The sequence below is a fragment of the Megalops cyprinoides genome, chromosome 13 (genome assembly GCF_013368585.1).
Source record: "Megalops cyprinoides isolate fMegCyp1 chromosome 13, fMegCyp1.pri, whole genome shotgun sequence".
In the NCBI taxonomy this organism is placed as follows: Eukaryota; Metazoa; Chordata; class Actinopteri; order Elopiformes; family Megalopidae; genus Megalops; species Megalops cyprinoides.
Window position 1 is genome coordinate 18,690,646 of NC_050595.1, and position 15,307 is coordinate 18,705,952.

Below are 15,307 nucleotides of genomic sequence, written 5' to 3' on the forward strand. Positions count from 1 at the left end.
ACATGGAGTGTCTTAGTCCTATAAATAGTAGCCCTGAAACGCCGACCTGAGGGCTATTAGTTATCAAGTTAGAAATACCATCCTATGATGCTATATCAATCAACTAAGCATCACTTTTTTGTTTTGGTACAAGTCTACACAGCACTAGCAGCTTGATAATTATCGATCCTGCTCTATATTTTCAAACCAGTGGGAAATAAACTGGTACCTGGAACCTTTCATCGGTCTCACTCTCCCCAATCTGCCGCAGCAGGTCTCCGCTGGCCTGACCGATACTGCCAGCCGCCGTCAGCACCGTCTGTCGAGGCTGTAGAATGGGGAACATCACACATTACATTTTCACATTATCTCTCCTGTGTGATTGTCTGTCTGTCTGGCTGTCTGTGAACAGCATAGCTGGCAAAGTCACAGACAGATCTGGATGAAACTCGGCGAACTGACTTTTGGGGATATGGAAGAGGCAGGTCGATTTTATGATTGCTATGACAACTGCTCAGTGGGGTGGAGTTACAATATGGTACTGTATTGTATTAACAGAGAGAATCGAGGAGACTGCTGAAATGTGTGACGCCACTGAAATGTGAGACACCATCCCGCTCCCCGTCGCTCACCTCCCCGGACGCCGGCTCCACAGCCTTCAGCAGGTCCGACACGGCGCCGGCCAGGGTTCTGGCGGCCCGCATCAGGTCCTGCCCGCTACCCACTTCGTCCTCCATCAGCGCCGCCAGCAGCTTGACGCCCTTGGACATCTCAGTTAGGTTGGAGGAGATGGTGGTGATGGCGCACCCCACCGCGGTGTAGTCCGTATCTGTGGGGTCACCTGTGCAGGGGGTGGAATGCAGGTAAAACAGGGTGACCTCCCCAACCGTTCAAAACGTCAGAGGCATATCTGACATGTCCCAGCAGACACATCCGAGTAACGCTCAAACGCGTGACCCGCTCAACGTGTCCCCTCCAGTCAGACAGATCCGTCAGGAGTCTCACGGCAGGCATGGCCAGATTGACAGAGAGCACCAGGGCACTGCCAGGGCTGGGGAGGGCAGAGTTTCTGCTGGCCGATAGGTGGACGGACGCAGGAAGCTCGGTGCCACAAAACAGATGGACGGCTGCTGATTAATATCTGGCACAGTACATCGCCTCGCCTCACCAGCCAAGGCAGAGCTCGCTGCCAGCTCCACCAGACCGCGCAGCAAGCTGAATATTCATTACTGGAAATATTCATTAGGGCCAAGGGGAAACTGCATTATCTCGAAGGCAACAACAGCCTTTGAAAACCCTACCAGAGACCTACACTCTTTACTGTGCACATGTTCACACGAGCGTGCTGAAACGGCCCAGAATAAATCTGTGTGCTAACGATATCTCCACTCCTTTCATGTTCTTTAATGATTTTTCCTTCAGTGATGACTGGAATGCTGGAGGCACAGATGGATGCTTCATATATGATTTCTTAAAACTAATCCTTTAAGATGAGAGAAACTGTCTGTCAAGGTCATTTCAAACAGCTTGGTGAAAATCACGCCTGAGATTACTTCCATGAAATCACCAGAAGGAGAGAGCCAATTAAACAGCACTGCACTCATCACGCACTCATCCCTAAAGCTCACCTGCTGTTAGGTTGACGACGGACGCAGTCCCTGCAGTGATGGCGTCCACCTGAGAGTGGATCTCATGCTTCGATTCGTCCACTTTGTTCTGGATCCACACCCTGGAAGCCTGGAGGGATGGGAGAGGCAGAAACTCAACAACCAGCTTGATATGCCACAACTCTCAGGAAATCAAACAAATTTCGCCAGTCTGATTCCAGCACCCAAGGCCTGTGCAGTAACCCCCCCCAGCCCCCCTCTCCGCTCTGTTTGCAAGCAAAGCTCCACCAATGGTGGCTAAGCGTGCCAAACTCTCACCATCTCACCAAATGTTTGTTTCTTCTAATCAGTGCTTCATTAGGCGCAGGCGTTATTCCATGTAAAACACTAAAGAAAACAAATACAGCTCCACACGTACGGTCTGCAATTAAAGATGGCACCCCAAGATGCTCGAAACTGACTTTTTTTCCACAGAAGCAAAAAACAAAAAAACAAAAAACAAATGCAACCACCAATGTTCCTGGGAAAACCTCTCACACATAAAAAGCTGGTAATGTTCTGTGAATGTGTACATGGGCATGTTTCATTGTCACTGCAGACGTCTTTGAGCCTTCTGCTCTGCGCACACGCACCATGTCCTGGCCCAGAGGGGGCAGGTTGTCCACTTCCCCGAGGTCGGCCTGGGCCTGCTGGACAGCCTGCATACTGGTGTTAATGGTGCCCATCAGAGCCTGCTGTGCCGAGCTCTGAAAAAGGGAAAGAGAAAGATAGACAGGCCTACTGAGTGTTTCTGGCTTCTCACTAAGCACTCTGTGGGGTTCTTTCTTATATAATTACTCCCTTTTGTCCCCTCTTTATAGCTGTATATGAAGGAAAAAAGATCATAATTCAGAAACGTACTGGTGAGCATTCAAAGAACAGCGCATCTCTGATCAGCATCCGCAGAGTGGGTATGGGGATGTGCTTACCAGAGGGGGCATGTGTCCTCGGTGCATCTGGCCCATGGTGACCTGCTGCTGGGCGGAGGGCATGGTGCCCATGTTGAAAGTCTCAGGCCCAACAGAACCGGAGCGCATGACCGCGGGCAGCGCGACGGAGCCGTGCTCCACCCGACCCACACGGTTAAACTGCTGCTGCAGGATGGTGGACCTGAGGAGGAGGAGAGCTGTGTATGAGCACTGAACTCACTTCCTGTCCTTCACTGACATTACCCAGGGACATGACCATTGACCTCTTCCCACTGAGACACGACCTTCCACCTGTACCCCTGACGCTACACTGAGACAGATATCACAGCTCTTACACTTGTAACAGAGTGAGCCATACCAATTTTTGACAAATTCCCTTTTGAATACTTGATTGGCTAATTAAAGCCCACTGGGAAAGGCAGTAATTTTGTTTTAAACTGAGCACAAAGACATATGCAAATGACGGCATAAACAGCACGTCTGCGATACCCAATGTTTATCCAATTCCTTCCACAGCGACAGCTGCAGGTTTCTAAAAACAACGCCTCTCTCTGCAGCGCTGGGAGACTAAAGTTGTGCAGCGTCTGACTTTTCACACCAGGCTGGCCAATGAGAAAGCACAGCCGCTAGGGAGGGGAACGCGGAACACAATGAATATCATGTGCTTCCAGGAACAGATCTTCTCTTTCTCTTTTCGATCCAAGCTCTCTAACAACGTGAGAAAATTCTCACACAGTACTAGCAGGACTCTGTGTTTCAACACATATGAAGGAAAAAACACTTCAGCCTTCTCTCTTGAGGAACAGTGTCGGCAGAGGGTAGACTGGAAAATGGCTTCCTCTGCTCCACGCTCACCACTTCCAGATAAATGTACTCATACACACATAATTAAGGACGCCTGAGATAAAGGCTTTTGCTTTTCCGGAGCTAGACATACTTCCTTTGTTTCATTTTCCCCAGAGCGTAATTCAATACACACAGGAATGTGGTTACATGCACAATTAGGAGGAATCAGACACTCTGTAGCATGCGCGGAGCTGCGGCTGCTCCTATTGGTCACTGGGAGGACTTCATTTAGAGTGGAGGACCCTGCACCCCCAGAGTCAAAGAGAGAACAATGGCACAGAAACCAGTGAAGCCCTGTACTTTTTTGGGGACACGGATTCTTCCAGCATTGTTGATTCTTCATCTCCTTCCAAACCAAAGCGGTCCTTGCTCTGTTTCTGTACAGAAAAAAAAAAACATTGAGCAAGCTCATGAGAGCTCAGATTCAAATTTCTCTTAATGTCAGTATCCATGTTTTGCTAGCTGCTCTTATATTCAAATTCCTCTCCATATTACTATCCATGTCCCACATACTGCTCTTTTATTGCCCTCACAACTACATGCACTTACACTTAGGATTTTTAGTAACTTCATGCTGCATGTCATGCCTTTCCTATTGTCAATATATCACTGCATGTCTTGATGCATCTCTGGAGCCCCCAGACAAATTGCCCTAAAGGGATAAATTAAGTTGTATTGTATACTGTTACATTTGAATTCCTTTAATATTAGTATCTATATCCCCAGTACTGCTCTTACATGTTTCCAACCCAAGGGGTGATTTTAGCTTGGTTTAAAACAATAAAGTTGCAAACAGTCAATGCACTCTACTTGTGTCCATTAAAATGCCTGCACATCACACTTGCCTTTTTCAGGATGATGTCGATGTAGCCTGCTATCAGCTGGGAGATCTGCTCCCCTTCCGTAGTCTGGACAGAGTAGTAGCTCTCCTGGTACTCCCCGAAGTCCTGGAAGATTCAATCGCTTAAGGTCACAGCAGAAAAGCCAGGAAACCTGCCTGGAAATACCCTCCCCGCCACCATTGAGCATTTCAGTCCAAACAGCATGAGCACGAAGCTCTTTCCTTTCCTTTTTTCACATGAGTCTTCACCATCACGTTCCAGGAGAGGTTCAGCAGACACTACTGTATATCACCACCAAGTTCAATCCAAATAAACACACACAGACTAATCATTTAAGCTCATTTCTTGAGATATGATCAGTGCTGTGATTCTCTAGTGGTGTGGGTCAAACACTTTTTCTTTTACATATATTCCTATCTAATCTAACACTCATCCAAGGTGGCTTCCAAACATCCTTTTCTTGACATATGATCCACTTATGTACACAGATAGTTATCTACTGGAGACAAGCAGGGTAAGTTTACAACAGCAACAGACAACTTCCTGAACACACGGCCAGTCACTTCACCAATGAATCAAACCGCCAGACCAATTATTCTACAGTCTCAGAAATTCTAAACATGGTTACTGTTTTCAGACAAAACATACAGTATTTCTGCGTCTACTAAACTGTGCATGTTTTGACTGTCAGGGCGTATTCTGACACTGGGGCGGGACGGGGAGGGGTCAGAGGCAGACCAGAGTGGGAGTTCATTGTGCACTGTGCTGTTGCTGGGACAAACACCACTCCTACTTCCTCCTTGGACACTCCCCTAATCCCTGACCTCTAACCTATACAATGTGGGAGATCTGCCTTAAGTAGGGCAGTGATTTAATCACCTGTTTTTCCCACACTGTTTGGCCATGTCTGTTATTTACTGTATAAAAACAGTAACATTAAAGCCTTTCTGCAATGGAGCCTGTATGTGTTCAGCCAAAAACAAATTTCACTTTTAACCCAAATGGACAATCATGCCTTTTGAATCTTGATTGCTGAATTTCAGTTTGTTCCAATGGTAAGTGGACAAGTACAAAATTCTCAGTCGGAGCTCTACCCTATGAAGCGCAGGAGAGAGATCTGCTTTACTCAGTCAAGGGTGGCAAGAGCATGCCCACTAGGACACCTTGTTCTCTTACACTCACTGACAATCAATTCAACTCAACTTGACATTCACTAAAAGAAATGAGAAAACACAAGAGAGTAACTGACAATCATGTCAAAACAAAGCAAAACCAAACGAAACAAGCAGAGAAAAACAAGACAATATCAATCATTTTTCATTCCTCTAGATACGTCATGTATGCAATATGTGTGAGAACAGTTGGCTGGTTGACATTCAACAGATATGAACAGTCAGCTGTGATCACGTGCCTCTGAAAGGTGATGCACTTAATACGTATAAGTGTCTATGAAAGTCTAGGTCAGACTCAACAGGTCTGCACTTTTTTTCCTTAATATGATATGGGATTAATAAGGATAAATTCAGAGGCTATTTTATGCCAAGGTCTGTGAGCAGACCCATACAGCACAGGTGGAAATGTGTTCAAAGTAATTCACTCTGACACTGGAAAAAACATCTTCCATTTACAATCCTCCTCAACACAGAGGGTTGTAAATGCAAGGAATAAGTTAGCAGGATTTGTAGTGGAGTCAGAGACTCTAGAATGGGGGTAGTACTCTGTACTGTCAATCACTGAGTGATGCGAACCAATCAAAACCCCTTGTTCTCCACACCAAAAAATACTATTGATTCAAGTAAGTGATAACACATGATTACTCCGCCCATTTGGGGTGCATGGCGCCTAACTTCGCAGTGATCCCTTTCAAGACCGAACTAGCCACAATGACAATGACAATTCTCTCAGAGTACAGCCAAACTGGCAGATGCTCTTATCCAGAGTGGCTTACAAAGCAAGATTAAAAATGTGCATCTAATAATGACACATGAACAAGAGTACACAGAGGAAAAAGACAAGCCACATCTGACTATGAGTCAGCCTGTCACACAGTACTGTAATATGCAGTGCCATCATTAACACAGATGTAATGGCCTAAGACAAGCTGACAGGGCAGTTAGTTATACTTGGCTGTGTTCTGATGGACTGTCAAACACAGGTGGGTGTGAATGGGTGGAGACAGGCCCTACCAGGGTGAAGCTCTTGGGTGAGGCGGCCCATCTCTTCACAGTGGTCAGGGGCCACTCCTGCACCACGTCTTTGGTCTTCTCGTCCACTCGCATCACAGACTCTTTGGTGATCCCCAGCAACCGTGGGACAAGCTTATTCTTGCTTTTCATTTTTTCCTGGAAAACATTAAAAAAAAAAACAGCATCGCCATTTTAATCTATTTGAACATTGACTCCTCGGCACTGGTTTGATCAGCTCATCAAACATGCTAACTGTCTTTCATCAGGTAGATTTGTAAAATAACATCTCAGCATCTCCCTGCTGCCCTGACGGACAGAGCTTCCTGGTGGCATTTTCATTTCATCACAGCAGCAAATGTTGGTATCCCTTTCTGTCATGGTTCACCGTCAAACTACAAAAATCGTTACACTGTACTTTGCCTTAGAAGCCGGCATTTTCTTGGCTTCCTTCCAGGAGTTGAACTCCGCAGGCATTTCGAGTCGGGTGGGGGGGGGGGGGGGGGGGGGGTGTGGTTGGGGGAGTCAAAAATACCTTGCACAGCTCCAGGCTGTTGCTTTGTTCCAGGTTCAAAAGATACACTGCCCAGATAAGAACAAAGACAAGCATTTCAAATTTAAGGGCTGCAAAGGCGCCTGTGACGATCAGTGCGTTTTTACCAACAAACTGCTCTTCATCTCAGGGAAAAAAAAAATATATTTTAATAGCCCACTTTATTGTACAAATGTCAATGTTGTACTAATGCGCCAAGCCCCTGTTATAAATTCTTTATATATACACGCACGCATCTCACCAATCGGTCACATATCTGAGTGCATAAAGGAGAATGTGCAGCCATCCTGGAAGCGCCTTTAGATTTCTTTAACTTCAGCACCATGAGAATGAGTGCAATAATTAAAAGCAGACTTAAAAAGATGTATAAAATATACTGCACATCCAGGAAAATCAGCACAGTCGCAGTGAGATCGGATAGCAAGCTGACATGGTTTATTAACCTCTCAGTGAACCCCCCTGTCACGAAGTTCAATGTCAAATGACATCAAGTCAAGTCTGTTTCTCTGCTAAAGGTTAGGGGTTGGAATCCCCATATAATGTGTATGGCATGGGTTGTTGTACTTAATAAAACTGTTTACCAATGTGCTGTGCTCCTGACTACAGAAGGGCTCTCTCCTTAATCTGTAATTAACCATGTGCTCAGACGGACTAACACTAATGCGTTCAGGAGAGGATACTTGTATGCTACCAATATGAGGGCTTTTTTTCAAGATTCTGGTCAGGCTGAATTTCACTGTGCAGGTGGAACCAAATTCCTCTGGACTACTTTCATTGGCCGGCTAGTTTTCTCCCCACCCCTAGGTGAGAAGCTGAAATTCCTATTGCCCGCAGTGCAGGAAGGCTGTCTCTGAGGCCAGAGAGCTTTTGGAGAAACACTGCAGACTGGCAGCTGCACGTGACTCCATACATTTTGCATACATCTGCTAGTATCTACTGTTTTGCGTATATCTGCATTTATGGCTCCATTATTTAGAGTATATTCACCTTCATGTCTCCACATTCTCAGGCATATATGCATTTACGGCTCCACAACTATATTTATGTCATTGTTATTTATTGTCAGAAAGGACTGACACTGAGACATTCTGAAGCAGCACTTCACAAACTGCAGCTCATCTTCCCTGTGATCTAATCTGAACCCCACAAAGCTTTCAGTTAGAACAGCTTTATCTGCATTCAGAAGACAGAGCCTTCCTCTGAGTGCATTCACAAACACGGGCCAAGATTCAAACCAACTGCATGGCACTGTGTCCATTCTTCTCAACAACAGACTTATATGGGCTACATTATATCTATTCTCCTTTATTTAGAAGAGATCATAAGCCCGACAGGCACTGTAAATTAAGCAAAACATTTGCGAAAGGAAAATACCTGTTTAATTAAAAGCATCACCAACTTCAGCACTAAGCGTTCTGCGGTAAGACTGAATGGCTCCATCGGCATCTTACCTTCACCAGGAAGAAGGACACTCCGTATGTCCGAAGCGACCGTGCCAGTTTCACGTACTTCACTTTGGCTTCGATCTCACTCATCTCCCCGCAGTTCTTGTGCTCCTGTTGGCCAGGGACACGCTCACTCAGCAACATGCCTTTTCAGCATACAGGGGCTCTTCAACATACACTGAGCCACTGCTTTCAGCAGGATATGAATTCACTGGAATGTGTGAGGGTTTACCATTTTGCAAGCATTTGTGACAGATTCCTGGTTATTCTTTGGACATTAAAAGTCCAGACACAGTTACTCTTCGGCAGGAAGAAAGGGTACAATAGCATGAAATCACGTTATCTAGTAATCGTCTAAAAATAACATTGGTAATTAAGTCATGCAGAGGGTGAAAATAATGTTCTGATAGACTCAGACTCTGAAACACATCCCACATGACATACCTGAAATATTTTCTTTTCCGCCCCTCTCTGCTTGATGTATTCTTTGGGCAGAAATTCCTTCAGGCTGAAATAAATCGAATGGAAGTTACAGGTTTATATTACAGATAAAATATTCACACTTCTTTCAGGAAAAATAAATTCCCCATAAATATGTTTTCACTTCTAAGGTCATCACTCAGCATCCAAATATACAAAAAGAGCCACACCCAATCACGGCAGTTAAGGAGGCATATCAGGAAATTCTGCCATGCGGTTCTATGATGACGTGGAATCACCGTGAGAGGAAACGTCTACAAAATATGGTGATGCGTTTCGAAAGGTATCACTGACAGAAGCCAGTATGATCAGACAGAGGGTGAGGGGGGGGGCTTACTCTAGGAATCCTGGTTTGTGTTTGTGTTCCACGTGTGGTCCAAACTGGATCTGAGCCTGAATTCCTCCAAACTCGCAGGCTTTATCGAAAGACACAGGGTGAGAGCCGTTCAAGATGTCATCCCGAGCCTGAGAGGGTGAAGGAGGACAGGATGGAGAGGGTGAAGGAGGACAGGATGGAGAGGGAGAGAGAGAGAGACAGTGAGTAAAAAAAAAAAAAAGAGAGGAGAGAAAGGGGGAGCCAACTTACAGAAAATATTTCATAACACACATTCAGAACATAACCATTAAAAAGAATAAAATCTTTAAAAATGCCAGCTTGTCGCATTTTTACCCAACTTGAGGATGTCAACGGTGGTATACTCTTTTTTTTAGATAAAGCTGTGGAAGCTGTGCAGCTCCTGCACACATCTCTCCTATCCTCTGACAGCACTGCACGATTAACGCTTCCCTGTAGGTCTGAACATTCAGAGCCCTGACTGTTAAAAAAAAAAAAAAAAAAAGAAGAGCTCCCACGTCCCTGCGATTTCACCCGGCGGCTTGGAAGCAGCTGGCTCATCAGAATGTGTGAACTACGCCAGAAACATCTCTGTGATAGAGAGCGGGGGAAACATGAAACTTATAGATCAGAACACCCACATTTCAAACGCTGATCACTTTGAGATATTGCGTGGTACATCTCTACATACTTGGGTGATTGGAACAAGACCCCAAAAGCATAAGTAACGCAATGGGTTTAAATGTCATACTAATTTAAATGTGTCCAATCTGCCCTTCTGATATTCCTTCTCAAACATTTGTGACAGGGGAGGGATTCCCTTATGGAAACATCATTGTCATCATCATCATAACATTAATAATAAATGAATGAAAGAATGAATGAATAGATGAATGAATGAATGTGGAATTCTAGCCCCAGCCACATTATTAAAACCTCCTTGATCAGAGAGGACTGTCCTTGAGTGAAATAACAGGACCAGGCAGCCATTCGAGATGTCTGCAGCAGTGCAGCCATTCACACAAAAAAACTGCTGACAAGAACACCCCATCACACACACAAATTGACACATCCAAACCACACTAACACCCCGCCCCCCCCCCCCCCCCCCCCCCCCCACACACACACATTTGTTTTGAGTGTCTATGTGTGTGTTACTACTGTGGCACAGCATTTCTGTACATGTCTATATCATGACTATACCACATTAATGGTCTCTGCAAGAATGCACACAGTAATGATTTAAATGGTAGGGCCATGTTTTTCAGCAGTCTCTGTAAGGATACATACAGTAATGCTTTAAAGGGGAGACCAGGCTTGAGAAACCAGAGTGCCTGAAACATTAGCTTTCACAGTTGTGTTTGCCCTACTGTGGCATGACGTTAATGATAATGTGACTGCAGAACTGATAGACCCTAGTGAGTTCAGAGGGACTGAGCTAAACAGCCTTACACATAGTAGCCAGACTATGACAAACAATTTCCACAGCATGCTACATATACCGCAGAGGACTAATCAAATACAATTTAATTACTACATCACGTGCTGTTTAAACTAAGCCGCTGCGGGCATCAAACCAAAAAACACAACCGAGGTGGGAAAATATTGACGAATCATTTACACAGCAGATAACGAATTTATATGGAGGCCACAATCTCTCCGTGCGGACCGTCAATGCTGACATTAATCATTCTGTACCGCAACTGTTTTCATAAAGGGCTTAATCGCGAGGGTTTACACGCCACGAGTGAAAGCAACACTCAAAGACATGCCCTTCAGAATGGATCTGGCTTAATAAACGACTTCCTCGCAGACATGAAAAATGTGGCATGAGGCAGTAAGTGCAGATCCTGGCATTGTGCGGGGCTGTGATTTTAATGGGAGCTTTTAGGCACAGGCCGGTCTGGGATCCGGACGGCGGTGGCGGTGGAGGCGGAGGCGGACGGGCGGAGCCGCCGGCTGACCTGTACGTAGAGCAGGTTGAGCTGGACCGGGTCACGAGAGTCCACGTTCTGGTCCGAGTAGAAGAACTTGCGCCGGAGCAGCAGCGTCTCGCTCTCGTCCACGCCCTGTTCGCGGAAGGTGCGGCCGTGATCCAGCCAGTTCACTGCGGGACACAAACACGCACACACACATACACGCCGATGTGATTAGCGAGCCACTCTCTTCCATGAAACCTCCATTTTATGGGCAGCTATGAAGCTTCACAATGGGAGCCACATAACTTACAACTGCAATGGGCAATAATTAATTCAACACAGTAGAAAAAACAGACATATATGTTGTGGATATTCCTTTATATATATTTGTTTTTTTTCCCCTGAAAATAAGATGTGTAATATTATGGTATATTAATGGTAAATTTTAAAGAAAAAATGAATGGCAAATGATTGAAATTAATCCACTGCAGAATAATGTGAGATTTCAGGTTTATTGCTCCACTGGGTGCCCAGTGACAAGGTTAACAGGGTTATAAACCTGGCAATCAGTACTACTGCACACCAGCACCAGATTAGAGTAGCCCTGTTGACACTGTAGCCCTCCAGGACCAGGGCAGAGTAGTACTGCAAACACTGTGACCCTCTAGGACCAGGGTAGAGTAACCTTGCAGTAAGAGTGAGCCAGACTCACGGTCATCATCTGTGTGGAGCTTGGCCTTGAGCTTCTCCATCTTTCGCTCATCTCTCAGCAGGGTCCTGTCCTTCTTCAGTGTCCCTGTGCTTTCCTCCTTCTTCTCCTCTGGCAGCTCCTGGATCAGAGAGTACTCCTCATAGTTGGTGATTCCTGATGAAGACAGAGCAAAAGAGAGACAAACACACTGTAAGCTCCCCACTGTCAGCATTTCCATGTGAGTAAAATCTCCATCCCACCTCAACCAGCAAAAAGACAGAGAACCTGAAGAGCAGCCAAGACACAACCAAAAATTTAAGAGTGGACAAACCAGATAGAAAGCTCTGATTTACAAATCTTCAAGGTCTTTCCTTCTACCTTTCACTAGTGGTGACTGAACGAGGAGACATTAACATTGCTGTAATTGGGCCACAATTTAGTGAAAAAGGATAACATTATTTTGACACTGTCACTGGTTTGTTATTCCTTGAAGAACCCGGACATTTTAACACTGAGCAATGTCAGCAAGAGCATTAAACTCAGGATGTCAGACGTCTAAGGTCTCTTCTATGTAAGATAAAGATCAGGGAATAACACTGAGAGAACATTAATAATTGAAACTTCAGGTGCTTTGTGTTTTTTGTATGGAGGGGAGGCCGCATGGGGTAGACAGGGGTATAGATACCTATTCTACTGCATATAGTGACGAGCAGCTCCCCCACGGTTTTGGAATCGTCCACCATGATGGTCTTGATGGCACCATCCAGCATTTTGATCTTCTGTGGTCGCTGTTTCTTCTTGTACTCCAGAATGTCCTGAGAGCGAGGAGCACAGAGCACACCCACTCTTATTCACACAAGTACACACACTCACACTCACACTCACACTCACACACTCACACACACACTCACACACACACACTCACACACACACACTCACACACACACACACTCACACACACACACTCACACTCACACACAAAAACACACGCACAAACACACACACACACACACACACACACACACACACACACACTCTCACGCTCACGCTCACGCTCAAGCTCAAGCTCATGCATGAACACACACACAGACGTGCGTGCACACACACATGCAGATGTACAGTATATACACACAAATAACACACACACATGCACTCCCACAAACACAGAGTGCTTCTGAAAGCTGACAGTATTAAGGCAGCTTAAGAGTTTCTCCATCCTCTGCACGCCACACCTCTTCAAGCTAACATCAGCATGAAAACGCTTTGCTCTAAAATCATAACCCACTGTTTCCACCAGCTTGAAACACTCTTATGACATCACAGCTCAGAGCCTTGCAGAGCTCTAAAACATGTGTGGCCTCTGTGAACTTTCAGAGCTGGAGCTGACGCAGAGGTGGTCTTGCGGAAAAGGGGTGGCATCTCTTCAGATCTGCAGTTAGACAAATCTGGATCGCAGAGTAGCTCTTCAGTTCCAAAACCATGCCACCACCCGCGGGACTACAGCTGGGGAGGGGCGCACTGATCTGATAGAGCGTTATGGTGACAATCGCCACACTGCCTCCGGAGGTACACAGTGTTCTAGAGCTTAGTCCCATTAAGATGGGCACGCTCCAGAATTAGGACTATGCTGTAACCAGCACGAATCCTACATTAGCACAGGGTCCATACAAGCTGCGTGCTACCCAATTACCAGCAACGCTAAGGAAATCAGACTTAAGGTTGTGCTTCAACATTTCTAAAACTCAATCACACAGTAACCCAGGCGTAGCATCAGCCACATTGAACTCCGTTGTGAATCACATATTCCAGAGTGAGGGTTACGCTTTACCCCATTTCGGAGCATGTAGTAATCCAGGGTTCTCCCTGACTCCAGCCAGATCCCTTTCCTGGGGTCATCATCAGAGAGGAACAGCCCATAGTCAGAGGCTGAAAGAGTGAATCAAGAGAAATGATCAACAACAAACAGCTCTTTTCATTTCTGAATACCACTGAAATAGTCATACCTGTAGACTTCGCAGAATCATGTAGTTCATTGCCAATTACCCCATCGTCATTGTTCATAGTAACAATTTGTCACATTTGGTGTCAAAGAAAGATAAATCCCAGTGCTCATTCACATATGTACGGTTTGAAACCATACTTTAAGCTTGTTATGACATTCCTCCACTTTTTTTTTTTTTTAAATTGACATTTTCGAAGTAAAGAAAACAATTTTATTTCATCTCAGCGAGGCAGCTGGGCTTTCCTCTCTGCATGTGATAGATAATCCAATCAGATTCCATGTCTAATAGAAGAACCAATCACAGACGGCAGCATGACTCAGCCCAAACGGCCCTCTTACAGAGGGGAGAAGACATCTGACGGGAGCAGATACCGCTCTCACAGGACAGAACGCATCAAATGTTTGACTTTCAAGCAATTTGCTGATTCAGTCAGAAAGCTGTGCGGTGCTGAAACTGATTTTTGTCTCACCCGCTCTGCCAGCTCCGAGCATTATTAACCAACCTGCATACTGTGGTTCATGACAGCCCTCCAGATCAGCTACAGTCAGGGTATTTTCTATTTTCTACAGTCAAAAGGAATAAGCGACTCTCTGACTGATGGTGCATGGGACAATTTGCAAGTGTAATATCTGTGATTTACAGGGCATCCACCAACTCCCGGCGCACTGAGTTAAAGAATATACGGGTTTATTAAAAATATAGGGCACATATATCAAGGACAGAGGGGGAAAATGTTGTAACTAGAGGTGGCAAACCTTTATGAAGAAACCTAGCTCCTTTTCTGTGCAAGAATTGTACAGTAGGTTTTCTGGAAGTGCATGATTGGACGAGTCAATTGCACATCAAATACACGGCAGATTGGTAAACATTCAACCACTGACTTCCCTAGGATTGCTGTCCCCTTATGGAGCAAACCTGAGTTCGCTTTAAAATAGTTCAAATGAAAACCTGTGCAAAGGAGGTAGGGTAGGACTAAAGCCTTCACTTAGGAACCCAGCCCCCGCGGGAAGCAAGGAGAAGGAGAAAGAATTGGAGGAGCAGGTTGAGTTTGAGGAACTATACTGATGATGAGAAGGACTGATGAGGAAGATTAAGTGGAGTGAGGGGGAGAACCCACCCCTTGTCCTCCATTCCCAACTCCCCCATGACACTGCATCCCTGTTCCAAACCTCACGGTCAGCAGCCCTTCACTGCCCCCCTCCAGCCCCCCTCACCCTGCCCACTCTGGGCCTCAGGGACCCTCTCCCTGATGATCCTGCAGGCATCATAGACGGCGGTGGACGGCTCAAACTGCATGGTCTTCACCACATTGCACTGCCGGACGCAGATCTTCAGCGACAGGGCCACCATCTTGGCGGGCGGTGTGGTGCGGACGTCTACACCTGCAGGGGGCAGCAGAGAGCAAGATCAGAGTGTCAGTGTTCGGCCAATGAGAGAAGGAAGTGAGATTTTCTTTT

The 15,307-nt window shown here is 45.7% G+C and overlaps 1 protein-coding gene across 2 annotated transcripts in view; it reads right to left on the reverse strand.

Moving 5' to 3' along the window:
- LOC118787632 (talin-2-like) overlaps positions 1-15,307 on the reverse strand; it is a 113,544-nt gene that overhangs the window by 42,828 nt on the left and 55,409 nt on the right. For both annotated transcript variants that reach the window (XM_036543161.1, XM_036543162.1), the window contains exons 3-18: positions 15,065-15,232; positions 13,676-13,773; positions 12,533-12,662; positions 11,869-12,021; positions 11,202-11,344; positions 9,241-9,368; positions 8,868-8,931; positions 8,430-8,534; positions 6,429-6,584; positions 4,246-4,347; positions 3,701-3,777; positions 2,555-2,735; positions 2,219-2,332; positions 1,608-1,716; positions 612-820; positions 209-307 (exon numbers count right to left, since the gene is read on the reverse strand). In XM_036543161.1, the coding sequence (XP_036399054.1) occupies positions 209-307; positions 612-820; positions 1,608-1,716; positions 2,219-2,332; positions 2,555-2,735; positions 3,701-3,777; positions 4,246-4,347; positions 6,429-6,584; positions 8,430-8,534; positions 8,868-8,931; positions 9,241-9,368; positions 11,202-11,344; positions 11,869-12,021; positions 12,533-12,662; positions 13,676-13,773; positions 15,065-15,200 (2,004 nt within the window). In that variant the 5' untranslated portion in view covers positions 15,201-15,232. The remainder of the gene's footprint in view (positions 1-208; positions 308-611; positions 821-1,607; positions 1,717-2,218; positions 2,333-2,554; positions 2,736-3,700; positions 3,778-4,245; positions 4,348-6,428; positions 6,585-8,429; positions 8,535-8,867; positions 8,932-9,240; positions 9,369-11,201; positions 11,345-11,868; positions 12,022-12,532; positions 12,663-13,675; positions 13,774-15,064; positions 15,233-15,307) is intronic.